The 16,186-nt window shown below is 30.4% G+C and overlaps 1 protein-coding gene across 1 annotated transcript in view; it reads right to left on the bottom strand.

The window, feature by feature from the left end:
• LOC129989186 (ITG-like peptide) overlaps window positions 1-15,555 on the bottom strand; it is a 59,444-nt gene extending 43,889 nt beyond the window's left edge. The window contains exon 1 of the mRNA XM_056097565.1: window positions 15,395-15,555. Coding sequence (XP_055953540.1) covers window positions 15,395-15,487 — 93 coding nt within the window. The 5' untranslated portion in view covers window positions 15,488-15,555. The remainder of the gene's footprint in view (window positions 1-15,394) is intronic.
• Between the last annotated feature and the right edge of the window lie 631 nt (window positions 15,556-16,186).

Raw genomic sequence — 16,186 nt, 5'->3', positions numbered from 1 at the left:
TTGGATAAATTGAATGTTCGTTATGATTATGGTGCTAACTTCTTCATAGTTATTATGTTACAGTTCTAATTAGAAAAGCTTCGCTATATTTGAGTGCAGAAATATAATAAAAGAAATATAATAGAAATATAATCACTATATTAAACTGTACCTAAATGTGTAATTTACCCTGCATAATTGCGAAATCCGTTAGTCAACAAACTACAGTAAAGCAATTATGAATTTTGGTTAAATACTATATTAATATTTTTATGTAATATTTTGCTAAAATATATCTATCCCAAAATACATATGTATTGAAATAGATTCCCTGTTGCATATCTTATTCCAACTGATTTTAGGATTCAGGTATATTAAATCAAAATTTTCGTTAAACTTACCTTAAGATCATATTTTATGAGCATTGAAAAAGAACTATTGGACATGTGCCGCTATCAAATTACAGAAGAGCTAAAATTCTTCGGAGTCATTGTCGTTTACAAAGAAAACATTTCCTGCGTCAATATAATGACGCAGGAAATCAGTGTAGGGAAAATTGCTGTTGGTCACAGAATTATTTAAAATCTTAGTTGCTTGTTCACTTGTATTTAAAGCTATGTTGTTAGTCTGAAGAAATTGCTATACGAATTTTCTTCTGTTTTTGTGATTTTTTTTAACAATTAAAGAATAAAGTTTTAAGGTAAAATTCGAAAACAGATTTTTATTCTCTGAGTTATAGAATGAAATGCTAGTATTAATATATACAAAGTTTTGATATTTAATAATGGCAACCATGTAATAACAGCCGATAAAATATTTATGTTATCTAGAAATGTTTATGGTCCTTCAAGCAAGTCATCGTGTTGATGACTTGAGTGAAATGGCTTTTAAGAATCACTCAATAAGAAAACAACTTATGGCTGCTTTTTATATTCACCAGTGACTGACTACTTCTGGTTTGGTTTATGCCCCTGCGACTCCAAAAAAGAAAGAATCATTTTGTGGAATTGGATGTTTAATTGTTCCAAATTTTATTAAAATGATAGACTACTCCATCCAAAACGTCAACAGAACTGGTATTACTTCAATTATTCTCACATCGTTAACCTCATGTCAAACATGAGGGTTGTGGCATGACATGATGATTCGTTGAAATATTATAGGTACTTCAAGCACCAATCTTGTGTCAGATGTTATTTTACAGTTAGAATTTTTAAATTACCAACTCAAGAAAACCCAGTTTGTTAAAATTAGACTTTATAATTTAGAATACGATGAGACTGGAATCTGTTAGGTGAAATCATGTTGAAAATATTTTTTTAATTGAACTGGTTAAGGAATTTCCTACACAGGTCCTGGATTTTACACTGGATTCTAAACTAAATACGAGGTTTGAAACCTCTTGGTGTACTTTAATACGATCTGTTATTTCTTGCTCATAACAACTCGGTCACAAACGTTTGGAATTACGAACCAATCGGACTCGCAGAAAATAGTTAAGCACCGACAACGAACACATATCTGGTTAATAATTTTTTTAGAACAAATCCAAGAAGAAATTTCTTATTGTGTTTTAAAACTATATCTGAACTGTTAATGCCAAAGCAGATAATAACATACAAAAGCAAGATACCATTGACTTGCTAAGGGAAGCGGTGAATTCTTCATATTAACAAATAAAAACATCAAAAAAATTAAAATTCACACTTATCAATTTATTTGAAAAATTGAGAAGTGTGAATTTTTATGCATCCGTAGAGATTTCTGAAAAGAAATTCTGATAAATATGAATACGACCTTTTACGAGCCCTTTTATGATCTTTGTGAAATGATTGATAATATTATGGAGACTAAGAAAAGAAGAATGTCAAGTACCAGAGAAAGTAACCGAAAAATATCTATTGTATTAGCATATAATTAAACGCTGTAAGCAATTAGTTTTTTTTATTTTAATTAAAATTATCATTATTATTTGTTTATTTCCCTTTTCAGAATTATTTTCTCAAATTCTCAACCAATTCTTTGATAAACCATTGATGGTTTATTGAAAATTCGGATAGAACTTCATCTTAGAACGGATTATGTTCGTTATTTGCTAACTACATTATCAAACTAGGCGTCAAGCAATTGATTTAGGGCACTGAGGGAATTAATCTAAGAAGGGTAGATAATTAACCGAAAATGCAGCCTTCTTAATAAAAATATTTTAATCTCAACTTTATATTCTAATACAAAACCAACTTGTAATTTTTCATTTGTTACATTATTTGAATTTTTCGTTTATTATTTTTACTACTATAATAATTAAATAATAGGAAATAAAGTTTAAGAAAATTGCAAAAGATTTTCTAAAAACTTTTTCATTAGTATTATTACTAAAAAAAAATATTAGAACATTAAAATTCTTTTCATTCATAGACAGAAATAATAGATGATAAAGCAAATAGTTTATTTCCTTTATTAAATAAATTTCAATTATTTTATGTAGAGGGGATTACAGTTTAAGGTAAAAAAAAGCCGTAATAATTTCTCCCATTTTGTTCCTGCGAATTTATATTCTCATAAAACTACCTGTAATGTTTTGTTTGGAAGATCGAAATAGAAAAGTTTTCGAACAGAAAACAATTCACTTGGACGTGACTTTTTCTAAAATTCAACCACGCATCATCAGATTAAGGAGAAGAATAATAAAAAGTTTTGTTAAGAAAGCACAACGCTTAAAAGTACATAAAAATGCTTTTCTGGTCTTCGAATTTTATCGCTGAATTATAAATTATTTACTCTTTGTTTTGGATATTTTTCTGTCCGAGAATGCTATCTGAAATAAACAGGAATTTTTCACTTATTTTATTAAAGATTTTATTCAAAAAAAATTATTTATCAGGAATTAATGTGTTGAGATTTTAATGTCAAGTTTAATTTTTTACGAGTCTTTATATAACATGAAACGCTTCATATTTGTATAGATTGAACTTCGCAATTGATTTTTCACTCGATTCCTGATCCGCTGGAGTTATGAGATTTTGTACAATTGTGTGTTCCTGTGATAATACATAATTTCAATATTTTCAGAGCTCAGTTATTAATTAATCGTTTGTTTTGTTTCTAACTAAAATTTAAATTCATTTAAGGAACAATCTGCAATACTTTTAAAATTAATTTTAAATTATAATAAATTTTAACAGGCAGAAAATAATACTATATAAAAATTTACTTGCAATGAATATCATTAGGAAGAAATTATTGAATATACATTAAATAATAAGTTGCCAAAAAATTGTGAATAGGATTCCAATTTTCTAGAATATTTATATAAACAATCCATATTCTTTCTTTTGATATAGTTTTTCATAAACGAATATTATTTTTTAATACTCTAATGAAGCCCTGCTTTTAAGTGGTCTCCTAACATATTCTTTAATAAAGATGTGATTCCCCGTATAAATTATGGATCTTGGCCAAAAAAAACAAGTCATGAAAGCCGAGAGTGGTAAGATTTTTATTTTTACACATGAGAGTTGTGTGCTTCGTAGTGTATTAATAAAAACAGGTACTTAATCTTTGGTGAGAATGTAAAGTTTTTACTGAATCTAGTGTGAGAACGTTTCATATCTTTAACATTTAATCTCTGATATGAAGAGGGCCTGGTGGTAAGGTCTCGGCTTCGAAATCGGAAAGTTTTAAGTTTCAGACCCGGTTGCACCAAAGAATCGTCGTGTAAGCGGGTCTGCTACACGTTAAATCCGTAGGGGCAAATTGTCATCCCGATGGTGTGGTGTGGAAGCTTGGAGAGGGTGTGGCCAGTCCAATTGTCGTCCCCTTCATCTGACAGTGGTTCAAAATTACAAGGTCCGTCCCAAAATAGTCTTAGTGTTACTTTAAAACGCGACGTTAATATAAATAAAATTAAATTAAACCTTGTAAGACTGCTATATTTAATAACTAGCCGCCTTTGGCCACCAGCCGGTTCGCCAATCTTAATGTTCGTTAAAATTTTAATAATTAAATATTTTAAGCAATTCCAACTTTAATAGATTCTTCAGCAAAATATTTTAAAACTTCAAATTTTGATAGTCATATAATTCACTCATAATATTATAAATGCCTTCAGTCATAACGTGATATGTATCTCTCTCATTTTCTGTTACCCCTCGTAGAATTTATGCTTTAAATTAAAGTGTAAATGATTAATCTGCAATTAATATAAAATTATTTTTTACTGAAACAAAGTATTTTTTTTAATAATATGATTACTGATAATAGAGTCACTGAGCGTTTAAACTTTATGGGCACTAAAGAATATCTTTCTTAAGTTATGTAATATCTCAAGAATTTGTCAACAAAATTTTTTCAGATTCATCATGAACAGATCGATTCATAAACAATGTTTCATTTTAAATGCATCAAACTTTAAGAAAATAAAATGAATCGTTTAAAATAATCGATCGGAAACAGGTTTAAAAAACTACTTTAAAAACGGTGTACTTAAAACTATAAGCATATACAAAAAAATATGTAACTAACATAAATACAATTTAATTACAAAAGTACACAACTAACCTAAAAATAATTTAAATCATTGAAAACAGGTTAAAAAAAACTACTTAAAAAACGATGTACTTAAAACTATAAGCATATACAAAAAATATATAACTAACATAAATACAATTTACTTACAAAAGCATGCAACTAACCTAAAAATAATTTAAATCATCCGTTGATAACGGTTGTTATGGCAACAATCAGAATGCGCATGCGTGAATTTTCTTCGCCAGCTCCGGTAACGCAAATGCGTGAATTTTTCTACGCCAGTTGGGGTAACGCTATGCAGATTATACATTTTTAATTTCCTTTATTTTGTGTTATTTTAATTCAAAAGTACTTCAGAATGAATCTGAAACATGGATTAATTAACAATGTTTAATTTTAAATGCATAAAATATTAAGAAAATAAACAGAATCGTTTGAAATAATCCGCCGAAAAATGTTAACCCTAGCCTCATTTCTGTTGGGAGAAAAAAAAATTGAAGTCTTACTCATTTGGCGGTGGGGAAAATGGAAGATTTTTTTGGCGGAAAAGTTGGCGGTGGGGAAAATTGAAGATTTTTTTTGGCGGGAAAGTTAGTTTTTAATTAATAATTAAAATTCTAATTAAAATTTCAAAAAAAGGGACACCATGTGCACATTCCCGACCTCTAAGGTATACATGTACCAAATTTGATAGCTGTATGTCAAATGACCTGGCCTGTAGAGCACCAACACACACACACACACACACACATTGAGCTTTATTATAAGTATAGATATAGAAGAAGACAATTGGATGCATTCTGTGCTATTTATTTTTAGACTAAAAAAACACTGGTATGAAGGTAATGCACAAGTGCCAGAAAACCGAATATGAATTTTTGACGTCTTTTCTCTGATCGATTGAAATCAAAATTTGGCATATGACTATAACGGTGGTCATAAAATACCCATACCAAATTCCATTTATTTAATTCATTGTGTTTTTGAATGATTACGTTTATAGTCAACCTCTTGTCAGATTGGATTAAAATTTGATATGAATGCAAATTTTAGATATCAATCTTTGAACCAAATTTTATCAATGCTGTCAATAATTTTAACTAGGCTATCAATAAATTTTAGTTTCGCAACAACAAAAAAAAAGTTTTCGGTTTCATTTCTGATCTTTTTTTTGCGCAAATGACATCTTTCTATCTTCTTTCGTTTACGAATTATTGACTTTTTTTTTTAATTTGCTTCGAATTATAGACATCTTGCATTTAATCAGAGATTGACTCAACCTGAAGCAATACTGCCAGGAATATTAATAATGCCAAAAGTAACAGAAGATGAGTATTTCTGGTCTGGTAATAATATGGCCAACCTGTACTTATGAAACTAGCGGAAATGGTCTTCCAAAAACTTTTTCACATACACTCTAATAAACTTACCATACCAGAGAACACCACATACGGCATTGGCTTGCAATAGTTACGAAATAATAACTTTTGGCATGATTTTGGTATTTTACGAAATCTATCGTGTCATCCTTGGTGAGTTATTTGTCGATTAATCGTTGGCATGCGTTAATAATATCTAAAAATTAAATTTGTGTTTTAGACAAGTTTCTCTCAACCGATTGAAACAAAAATTTGACACAAAATCGCACTTGTAGTCACAAAATCCAATACCAAATTTTATATATTTATGTCATTGCATTTTTGAATCATCGCGTTAACATATTTCTGAAAGTACAGACCGACAGACGGTCAATTGTTTGTTGGATTTTTGCTCAAACTCTGACAGTTGTCTACACTGTAGATGCTAAATCTGTATACTGAATTTTTCCTGTCTAGCACTCTTCGTTTTGCAGATATCGTGTTAACTTTTAATCGAACAGCCGGACAGACGGACTTCCTCTGAACAGATTTTCCTCAAAATTTGATAGAAATCTGCCAATTCGGTGTCAAGGCCGTATACCAATTTTTAAAAGTCTAGCTCATAGCATTTTTGAGTTAACTTAGTCACAGACAGATAGACAGACATTTTCCAAAAATATGTTTTTGGAACTCAGGAAGGCTTTAAACGCAGAGGTTCGTCAAAATATCGAATCTTTTGACGATTACTGTACGTTCACTATACTACGTATGCGAAAAAGTAAAAGGGCCGCGGTGGCATGGTGGTAAGGTCTCGGCTTGTGAGCCGTAGGGTTTCAGGTTCGAGACCCGATTCCACCGAAGAGTCGTCGTGTAAGGGGGTCTGTTGCACGTTAAATCCGTCATGCCAAACGTCCTCCCACTGGTGTGGTGTGGAGAGAGGGGTGCCAGCTCAGGTGTCGTCCTCGTCATCTGACCGTGGTTCAAAATGACGAGGTCCATCCCAAAATAGCCCTAGTGTTGCTTTACAACGAGACGTTAATGTAACTAAACTAAAAAAAAAGCGAGAAAGTAAAAAATCTTTTTCAGCAATTAATTTTAAAAAACTGGATTATTTTTACAGCTACGAAAAGAAATTTTCAGCTTAATTTCACGTGAAAAAGTTTACCTTCAAAATCCAAGCTAGATTTTTCACTTACCTTGGAAAAATTAGTTACTTTTCTTCAATAGCACAACATTTGAATTTTTTTAGATGGTCATTAAAATGCAAAAACAGACTAATCGGCACTTCATTAAAATCCGGAAGCCATGAATGAAATTTCTTTTTCGCTACTTTTTCAATAGTGGTAGTGCAATTGCAGTTTCTTTTTCTTAACTCATTCTTCAACAGCTAATAGTGGACTTGATGATATCGAGCTGAGTCTTTCAGAATTCACTAACATTTGTAATTTAACTCAAACAGGGGATATTTAAAAGTCTAATAAAAGTATGGCAAAAGGAGACCAGTGTGACTATTCTCCACTCAAATTTCGGGGCACTTTTTTGAGTTAAAATTGTTGTAGTACAGTAAAGAAAAATGTAGCATACATTTTGGAGTTATGGCCAGAATTTAATACAGATTTTAACATTTTAATTATGCCATTTTTAATACAGATACATTTTAATTATGCCATTTCTAATACAGATACATTTTAATTATGCCATTTTTAATACAGATACATTTTAATTATGCCATTTTTAATACAGATACATTTTAATTATGCCATTTCTAATACAGATACATTTTAATTATGCCATTTCTAATACAGATGCATTTTAATTAATACAGATGTTAACATTTTCATTTAAAAATTTTAAAAAAAGTATGGAAAAGTGAGATTTTTCACCTTTTGAATGCCGTGGCACAGTTTATATTAAACTTCTTAGTAAAGTGAAGAAAGTAGAATATGCATTTTGAAGATTCTGAGTCCAAAATTTAATATAGATGTTAAAATCTTGGTGTCCATACTGCACACTTCCTTTATCTCACATATTGTGTTTTACATGTTTATGGGCATGCGAATTAACATACCGAGAGACATTTAGTCCGATACAATATTTGGTACTAATTATGATTCAAACACATAATTTTAGTCATAAAATCATAAGTGATCATCGATTTCGAATATGCGAGTTATAATATATTATTTTAACAATTATACGAAGTTTAATTTAGTTATATTAACGTCCCGTTTGAAGCAACACTAGGGCTATTTTGGGACGAACCTCGTCATTTTGAACCGCGGTCAGATGACGAGGACGACACCTGAGCTGGCACCCCCCCTCTCCACACCACACCAGCGGGAAAACGTTTGGTCAGGACGGATTTAGCGTGCAACAGACCCCCTTACACGACGGTTCTTCGGTGGAATCGGATCTCGAACTTGAAACCCTACGGCTCACGAGCCGAGACCTTACCACAAGGCCACCGCGGCCCTCAAAAAGTTATGAAAGAGATTTGATCAGGAGAGGAAGAAATAATAGTCATAACAGCTCAACAACTTTCCAGTAAAATAAGAGTGAGTGAGAGAGATGCTGCGGGTCTCGAACAGTTATACGAAAGGACTGGCAATCAGAGATCCCGTAGGCAAATTTCGTTTAAAATAGACATCTATAATTTGATATATACAATTTACAAATTAGTAAAAATGGCAAAAGTAAATTCCATCTGTCTAATTGAATATATAGCATAATTAAATACAGCTAAACAATTTCAACTGCCCAGCTGTTTCAGCAATTTTAATTATCGTGCTCACAAACAGAATTCAAAAAGTGGCTTTCGAATTTAGGCCAATATGTTCTTTGAGCTCAAAAATATGTTCCTCTTATTTAAGGAATTTTAAAACATGGAGACTCCAGAAAATCTAAGGATTTTTTGGGGGGTGATTACTGTTATTGATCTTTGAAGATGACAAAATAAAAAATTTATTGTATAAAAATATATTAACAAATGTTATCGTCTGTAAATCCCGGAATTATAATTTACATTGATTTTAGTACAAAATGCGTAGATTGATTATTTAGTGCAACTTGTATTTTTTTTTTCTTTCATTACTCTCTCGTCTTGAAAATTCTGTATTAGCACTGTAAATAATAAATCTATTAACAACTGATAATTGTAGCAACAATTATCTTTCTTAATTATTATGGTGTTACATCACGAACAGCTTTCTTCTTCCGTATACAAGTGAAGAATAACTGGATCGTCATCGCAGCATGATCTTTGTTCAATTTTATCACAACCGTCACGAAATCACTTCTGTCTGCCATAAAATATATCAGGATTAGATACTATATCAAGTTTTCCATTTGTGTAATGGGAAAGGTAAAAGAAACCACACTGGTTATTTACAAGTGGAAACACGAAGTACACTTCGAACAGAAAAATATCAATAGGATATTTCCTTTCTTTTCATTACATGTGTAGTAACGCCTGAATGTTAAAGAGTTCCCTCAATGTGAAATATCATAACATCTGTTCATCTAATTCCTTATGGTCCTTTTAATTAGAATAGCTTTAATCAATTACATCAAAAGTAAATGGAAGTGAAGTACACACGTAATTAAGAAGAAGCATTGGCTTATTTTAATAAAGATACGAGCAGCCTTCATCGACTAATTATTCGTCCACCATAATAATAGTATTAATATAGTTATCAACCATCTTCCATGAATTCTATCTCCTCACAACAAAATAAAGCTTCATTTTAAATTAAATTCGCTCCATAAATAGAATATTATGATTAGTTAAAAATGTTTGAAAGATAGCGATGTAATTGATGAAATCGCTCTAATTGTTGAGGCTGAGGGTTCTGCCAAAGTTTTATTTGTGATATCTCCTGAAACTGGAGGATGGCAGGTGTTATCATTAATGATTTATCTATGGCTTCTTGAGCTTAAAAAATAAAAATTGGCGAAATCGGTAGAATGTTTCAGATTGAGAAATTTGTAGTGGATTTTGTTTTGTTTTAGAGAATGTATAATAAAGTGGATTTTTTTAAAGATTTTTCCGTTGAACATTTAGATTTTCCGTATTTAATGAAGACCCCCGGGGGGGCATCTCGAAATGAGGATGAGGTTGGTTCCGGCATGGTGGTTGGATCTCGCCACCCTGGAGGGTACACTAATAGGTGGGGGATCTGATTCCTCCCATCAATGGCGGGACGTACTTCCTGGTTGCACCGTGGCCGGTGACGGCCCTTAGGACTCAACCACAGTTCCCGCCAATGTTGCTGTTGCGGCGGTCCGGTCATTCAGTTTTTATGGTTTAAATCCGTGTGCCTTCGTGGCGGGTCGGAGAGTTAGATAGTTGACTTTCCGTATTTAATGAAGAATCGCAAGTTTTCACAAGAAAGACTGAATGAAATCGCTTTGGGCTGGGAAATACCTGCTTACTTAGTACTTTGTTTTAATAATTATTTAAAACATATAGATACCAACAAAAAGGCTTCTAAATAAAAAAAAAATTTAAAAAGAGACATCTTTCCGATACCATTTTTATTCGTCGATTCTGTGCTTAGAATCCTTTTGATTTTAGAACATCCATTTTATCCTTTTGATTTTAGAACATTAATTGAATTATAATAAACTATACTGTTTTTAGACTTATTTTATTTAGGAATATTAAATCAAAAATAACTACTGGTGAAATAGAGTTCTCAATAAAATGAGGATAGCTCAAGAAAGCTTTTGATAATTTCTCTAAACAGAGACCATTTTGACAAGTCAAAGTTCTAAACTGACGATGTGTTGACTATGTAAATATCACGGCATCTTTTGACAGTCGGAAAATTCTCAAATGCTGGACTTATATAGCCCAACTTTATTCAACAAACTGTTAGATCGCTGGAGTATATTTTGAGTTCTTCCTTAAAATTAGTTTTCGACTCATGACCAAACTACGTCGACCTAGAAGCAAGTCATAGGCGACCGTGGATAACTATGCGTACCGCGTCATAGAAGCCGAGTAGCATCTTTCCGATATCCATATAAGTCGGTTGATAATAGTTTAGTTTTGATTCTTTTTAAACTATATAGGCATTCGAGAGTTGGGGATGAAAGAAATTTCAGCATTAATTACCCATTGCCATATGCAGGTATTTACCCCATCCCTCATTATTTTTTTTATTTACATATTTCAAATTTATATTATTGTAATAACTGTTTAATACAAAATGGATTAAGGTGGTGGTCAAATTCTCTTTAAAAGTTATGAATGATTGTTTAAAATCACGGTGACCTTTAAAAGGTAGGATCTTTGCTTGATACTATAATTGTGAGTTACGTGAATCGGGGAGGGAGGAAAAATGCGATTTTTCAAACATTGCGAAAATAAAATAAACATTTTTTTTTTTTTTTGACATTTAAAAATAAAAATTAAAGATTAAGACATCGAAGTTAAAAAAACATGATATGAAAGCCGTACCTTATATGAGGCTTAGGAAGGGCTAATAATTTACACAATATTACCAATAAACTTCAGAGATGTCTTAAATTCTTTCTCAATCCTGTAAGACTTTTGAAAGATAATGAATAAAAATGCCTTTTAGAAAAAATAATAAACATTAAATACATTCGCATAAACTCCGGATTTCTAGAATTACAATCCTCAAAGCGCTGCTAAATAAGTTGAAACTATTTGTTTGTATATTATAAAAACCATATCAATTTGAACTCTGTTTTAAAGCTGTAACTACAAAATGAGATAAAAATCAACAAGTGACTAGAGAAAATACGAATTAAAAAATGCCACGCTGCCCTTATTAAAAAAATGTATGTTAAATATATATATATATATATATATATATATATAACATAACATATATATAATATATATATGAAATGATATTTTAAATTCTTAATTTAATCCAAATTAATTTCCAAAACTTTACCTTAATTTAGCCCTTCCTAACTTCATTCTAAAATATTCTCTTATTTCGTGATCCAATTCCACTTTCAGTTTAATTAATAGCATTATTTATGGCGCATTATTTATCCTTTGTAAAAATAATGCGCCATCAAGAACTACGTTTCACATGAGAGTGATACTTCGGTACCCTTGAACAGGTGTCAAAGGTCATTCCCTCGGCGCGTGGCCGGAAATCCTATGTTATATAAGGCAAGTCATCATCTGTTTCGTCCCTTTTTTCCCTTTTCTTACTTCTGTGTGTGACGCGCTGCGTTTTCTTGTATATAACCATGCCTGCCACTCGGAATAGAATAAAAAGATAATTAAAAATACCACGTCTCTTCACTGTTTCGAACCTGCACTCTACTAAAACCAAAAATAATATGTTACATATTATTTAGCCGGCAGGATTCGACGAAATCCATTACATATATATATATATATATATATACTAGCCGCCTTTGGCGACCAGCCGGTTCGCCAATCTTAATGTTCGTTTAAATTTTAATAATTAAATAGGTTTAACCGGAGTTTAACCCCCTTCTTCGCCAAGTTGCGATAACGCACCAAAGCTGGCAATCTTTATTATGCACTATAATTGAACATCTGCTTCTTTGCTTTTGAACATTTCGCAAGGCCGTTGTTTGCGATTTTTAAAAATTTCGCCAAGCAGGGGATAAAACTCCGGTCGTACCATTAAACATTTTACGCAATTCCAACTTTAATAGATTCTTCAGCAAAATATTTTAAAACTTCAAATTTTGATAGTCATATAATTCACTCATAATATTATAAAGGCCTTCAGTTATAGCGTGATATATATCTCTCTAATTTTCTGTTACCCCTCGTAGAAATTATGCTTTAAATTACAGTGTAAATGATTAATCTGCAATTAATATAATATTTTTTACTGAAACAAAGCATTTTTTTTAATAATATGATTACTGATAATAGAGTCACTGAGCGTTTAAACTTTATGGTCACTAAAGAATATCTTTCTTAATTTATGTAATATCTCAAGAATTTGTCAACAAAATTTTCTCAGATTCATCATGAACAGATCGATTAATTAACAATGTTTAATTTTAAATGCATCAAACACTAAGAAAATAAAATGAATCGTTTAAAATAATCGGTCGAAAACAGGTTTAAAAAAATCTACTTAAAAAACGATGTACTTAAAACTATAAGCATATACAAAAAATATATAACTAACATAAATACATTTTACTTACAAAAGCATGCAACTAACCTAAAAATAATTTAAATCGTCCGTTGGTTGTCATGCCAACAATCAGAACAATGCGCATGCGTGGATTTTCTTCGCCAGTTACGTCAACGCAAATGCGTAAATTTTTCTACGCCAGTTGGGGTAACGCTATGCAGATTAGACATTTTTAATTTCCTTTATTCTGTGTTATTTTAATTCAAAAGTACTTCAGAATGAATGTGAAACATGGATTAATTAACAATGTTTAATTTTAAATGCATAAAACATTAAGAAAATAAACAGAATCGTTTGAAATAATCCGTCGAAAAATGTTAACCCTAGCCTAATTACTGTTGGGAGAAAAAAACAACTGATGCCTTACTTATTTGGCGATGGGGAAAATGGAAGATTTTTTTGGCGGAAAAGTTGGCGTTGGGAAAAATGGAAGATTTTTTTGGCGGGAAAGTTAGTTTTTAATTAATAATGGACTACCCCTAACATTTAGGGGGATGAAAAATAGATGTTGGCCGATTCTCATAGATACCGGATAAGCACAAAAAATTTCATCAAAATCGGTCAAGCCGTTTCGGAGGAGTATGGCAACGAAAACTGTGACACGAGAATTTTATATATTAGATATATATATATATATATATATATATATATATATATATATATATATATAAATAAAACATAGAAAAAGTTATAGTAAAAAGGTGTATTAAAAAGTTTAAATGTATGATTATAGAAAGAGTGGTTGCAAAAGTAATGGATAGTCATGAATCACATATCTTCTTCTCTTCTTCTTCTTTTTTTTTTTTTTTTTTTTTTCCCTTCCTTTTCTTCCTCTTCGTGTTTTAAGTGCAATGTAACTTGATTTATTCGAATATTTTCAATTCGAATTCGTTGGTTAGTTAAACTTTTCTCTCTCTTAAATTTCCTATTACATTAATTTTACAATACTGTGTATAGTACATTAATTATAATTTAATTACATTAATTATATAATTATTAGATTTTAATTAATTCGATGCCAAAACTAAAAATGGTTTTAATTTCTGAATGTTAATGAAGGATTTCGTTATTTAATTATATCCATACTTCGTGGCCTCACTAATCTTAATTAAATAATTTTTAAGGTATTCAGTTCCTTTGAAAACTTTACTGTAGCACATTATATTTAAATATATATATATATATATATATATATATATATATATATATATATATATATATATATATATATATATATATATATATATATATATATATATATATATATATATATATATATATATATAAAGAATTTTTCCTTTGTATAATTCTGAACACATCAGATCATTTTAAATTTCACAACAAAATTTCATTTCTTTAATAACCCTTCTTTGCATGATGATGGAAATTTCCATCAAAACATTTAGTGAACAAAAAATTGTACTCAAAACAGGTGTACTGTAAATTGGTTGATGCTGGCAACTTTTTTCACGACTATTGCGTAGTAAGGAAAGTAGCTGTCAAAATTTTTTAAAAAAATCAAATGTCATAATTATTAAAGAGGGTTTGAACTTGTCATTCCGCTGTTTGTTGTAGTTGGAAGAAACGTGCGATTTCTCTAATCTTTTTTATAACTAATCTGAGACTTTTTTTCTCATAAAAGTGATAACGAGTAGAGAAATTTAGAAGAGAGAGACATTGAAGATTTGGTACTGAGCTTAACATGAAAATTTTCTTGATGATGGATACTTCCATCATACTGTTTTTTTAATTAATTTATATTATATATTTATATTAAGATTTTTTTAAACATTTTTCCTTTAATCTAGAACAGGAAATATATCACACTGATTTATTTCACAAAAAAAGAAAAATCTTGCAAAAGATGGGTTAAAAATGATCTATTTATTGAATTTATTTAATTAATTATTTTGTTTATAATTATATTATATTATTGTATTCATTAAATGTACTGTTTATTTATCAATAATATATTAAGTGTTAAAGGATTTTAATATTAAAATGATTTAAAACTCCTAAGTTTTGTTTAAATTTTTCTTAATTGGAACGATAAATCGATTTTAGATAAATCGAATATTTATTGTGGTGTCGTTCTCTTCAGCTTCGAATGAATTAATTTCACTTATTTAAATCAATGAATTACTTTCTTCTGTATTTAAATCAGAGAAATTATTTTGTTCGTTCAGAAAAAAAAGAACATATTTTTGTTTAATAAATACTAAAATAATTGGAATAACATTGTTTAATCTGAAGAACACTCAAAAAATGTTTAAAAATTACAAAAAAAAAAAAAAATGTTTTTAAAAATTATATTTTTAGGTTATTTTTCTAATTTCGGTAAAATAAAGAACATCTCACCTTCATCTGTTCGGCGTCCGCGAAAACGGTATCCTGGACTCCCGAAGCCAGGACCAAAAAGCACAGGAGCGAAGTTGCCAGGAAAAGGGACATTCTTCGACCTTCGCAGGATACTTCTTGAGGATGCGACGGAGAGCGGAAGATTAAATACGCGCCCGAGAGATCCCCGCCCAACGGCGCACAAGGAGATGCGCTGGAGAGTTCACATTGTTGATAGTCTGTTGCATAGGTGATGCAGAAATACTAGAATTTTCTATATTCTAGGAAAATATGATAAGAATGTTAGACAGCTTTCATGAAAGATTTTTCTTCCATGTTCGAAAATACCTTTTTTTTTTTAAATTTCCAGATTAGAAGTTCTGTTCTTTAAAAAAACTCAAAGAGCTCAATTATTTTAATCGCATAATATTCATCTATAAGTAATAAAATTTCAAACTGGTTAGTTAATTATACTTTTTGACATGAGTTTGAATGCTTGAAATCTGAAGGATGACCTAGCAAAATGTATGCGAAAAATTATAATTAACAGTTTTTGAAGTGAAGAATAAAAAGCGAAAATTTCTTGTTTGGTCTCTAAGAACAGTTCCTCTTTATTTTATTGTTAAATTATTATTAACAGACAAATAGAGTATTCTTTATAAATTAAAACAATCTAGTTGTTGGAAGAAATTCACGCTATTTTTACAGGACTAACAATTCTATTTTGTATGAAAAGTATAAAAGGAGAATGGATAGTAACTGGCAAAAAATTCCACTTCGGAATACTGAACCTTTACGTTTTAAACTTCCCCG

The sequence above is a fragment of the Argiope bruennichi genome, chromosome 2 (assembly GCF_947563725.1).
Source record: "Argiope bruennichi chromosome 2, qqArgBrue1.1, whole genome shotgun sequence".
NCBI lineage: Eukaryota > Metazoa > Arthropoda > Arachnida > Araneae > Araneidae > Argiope > Argiope bruennichi.
This window is presented reverse-complemented; position numbering and strand designations above follow the sequence as displayed.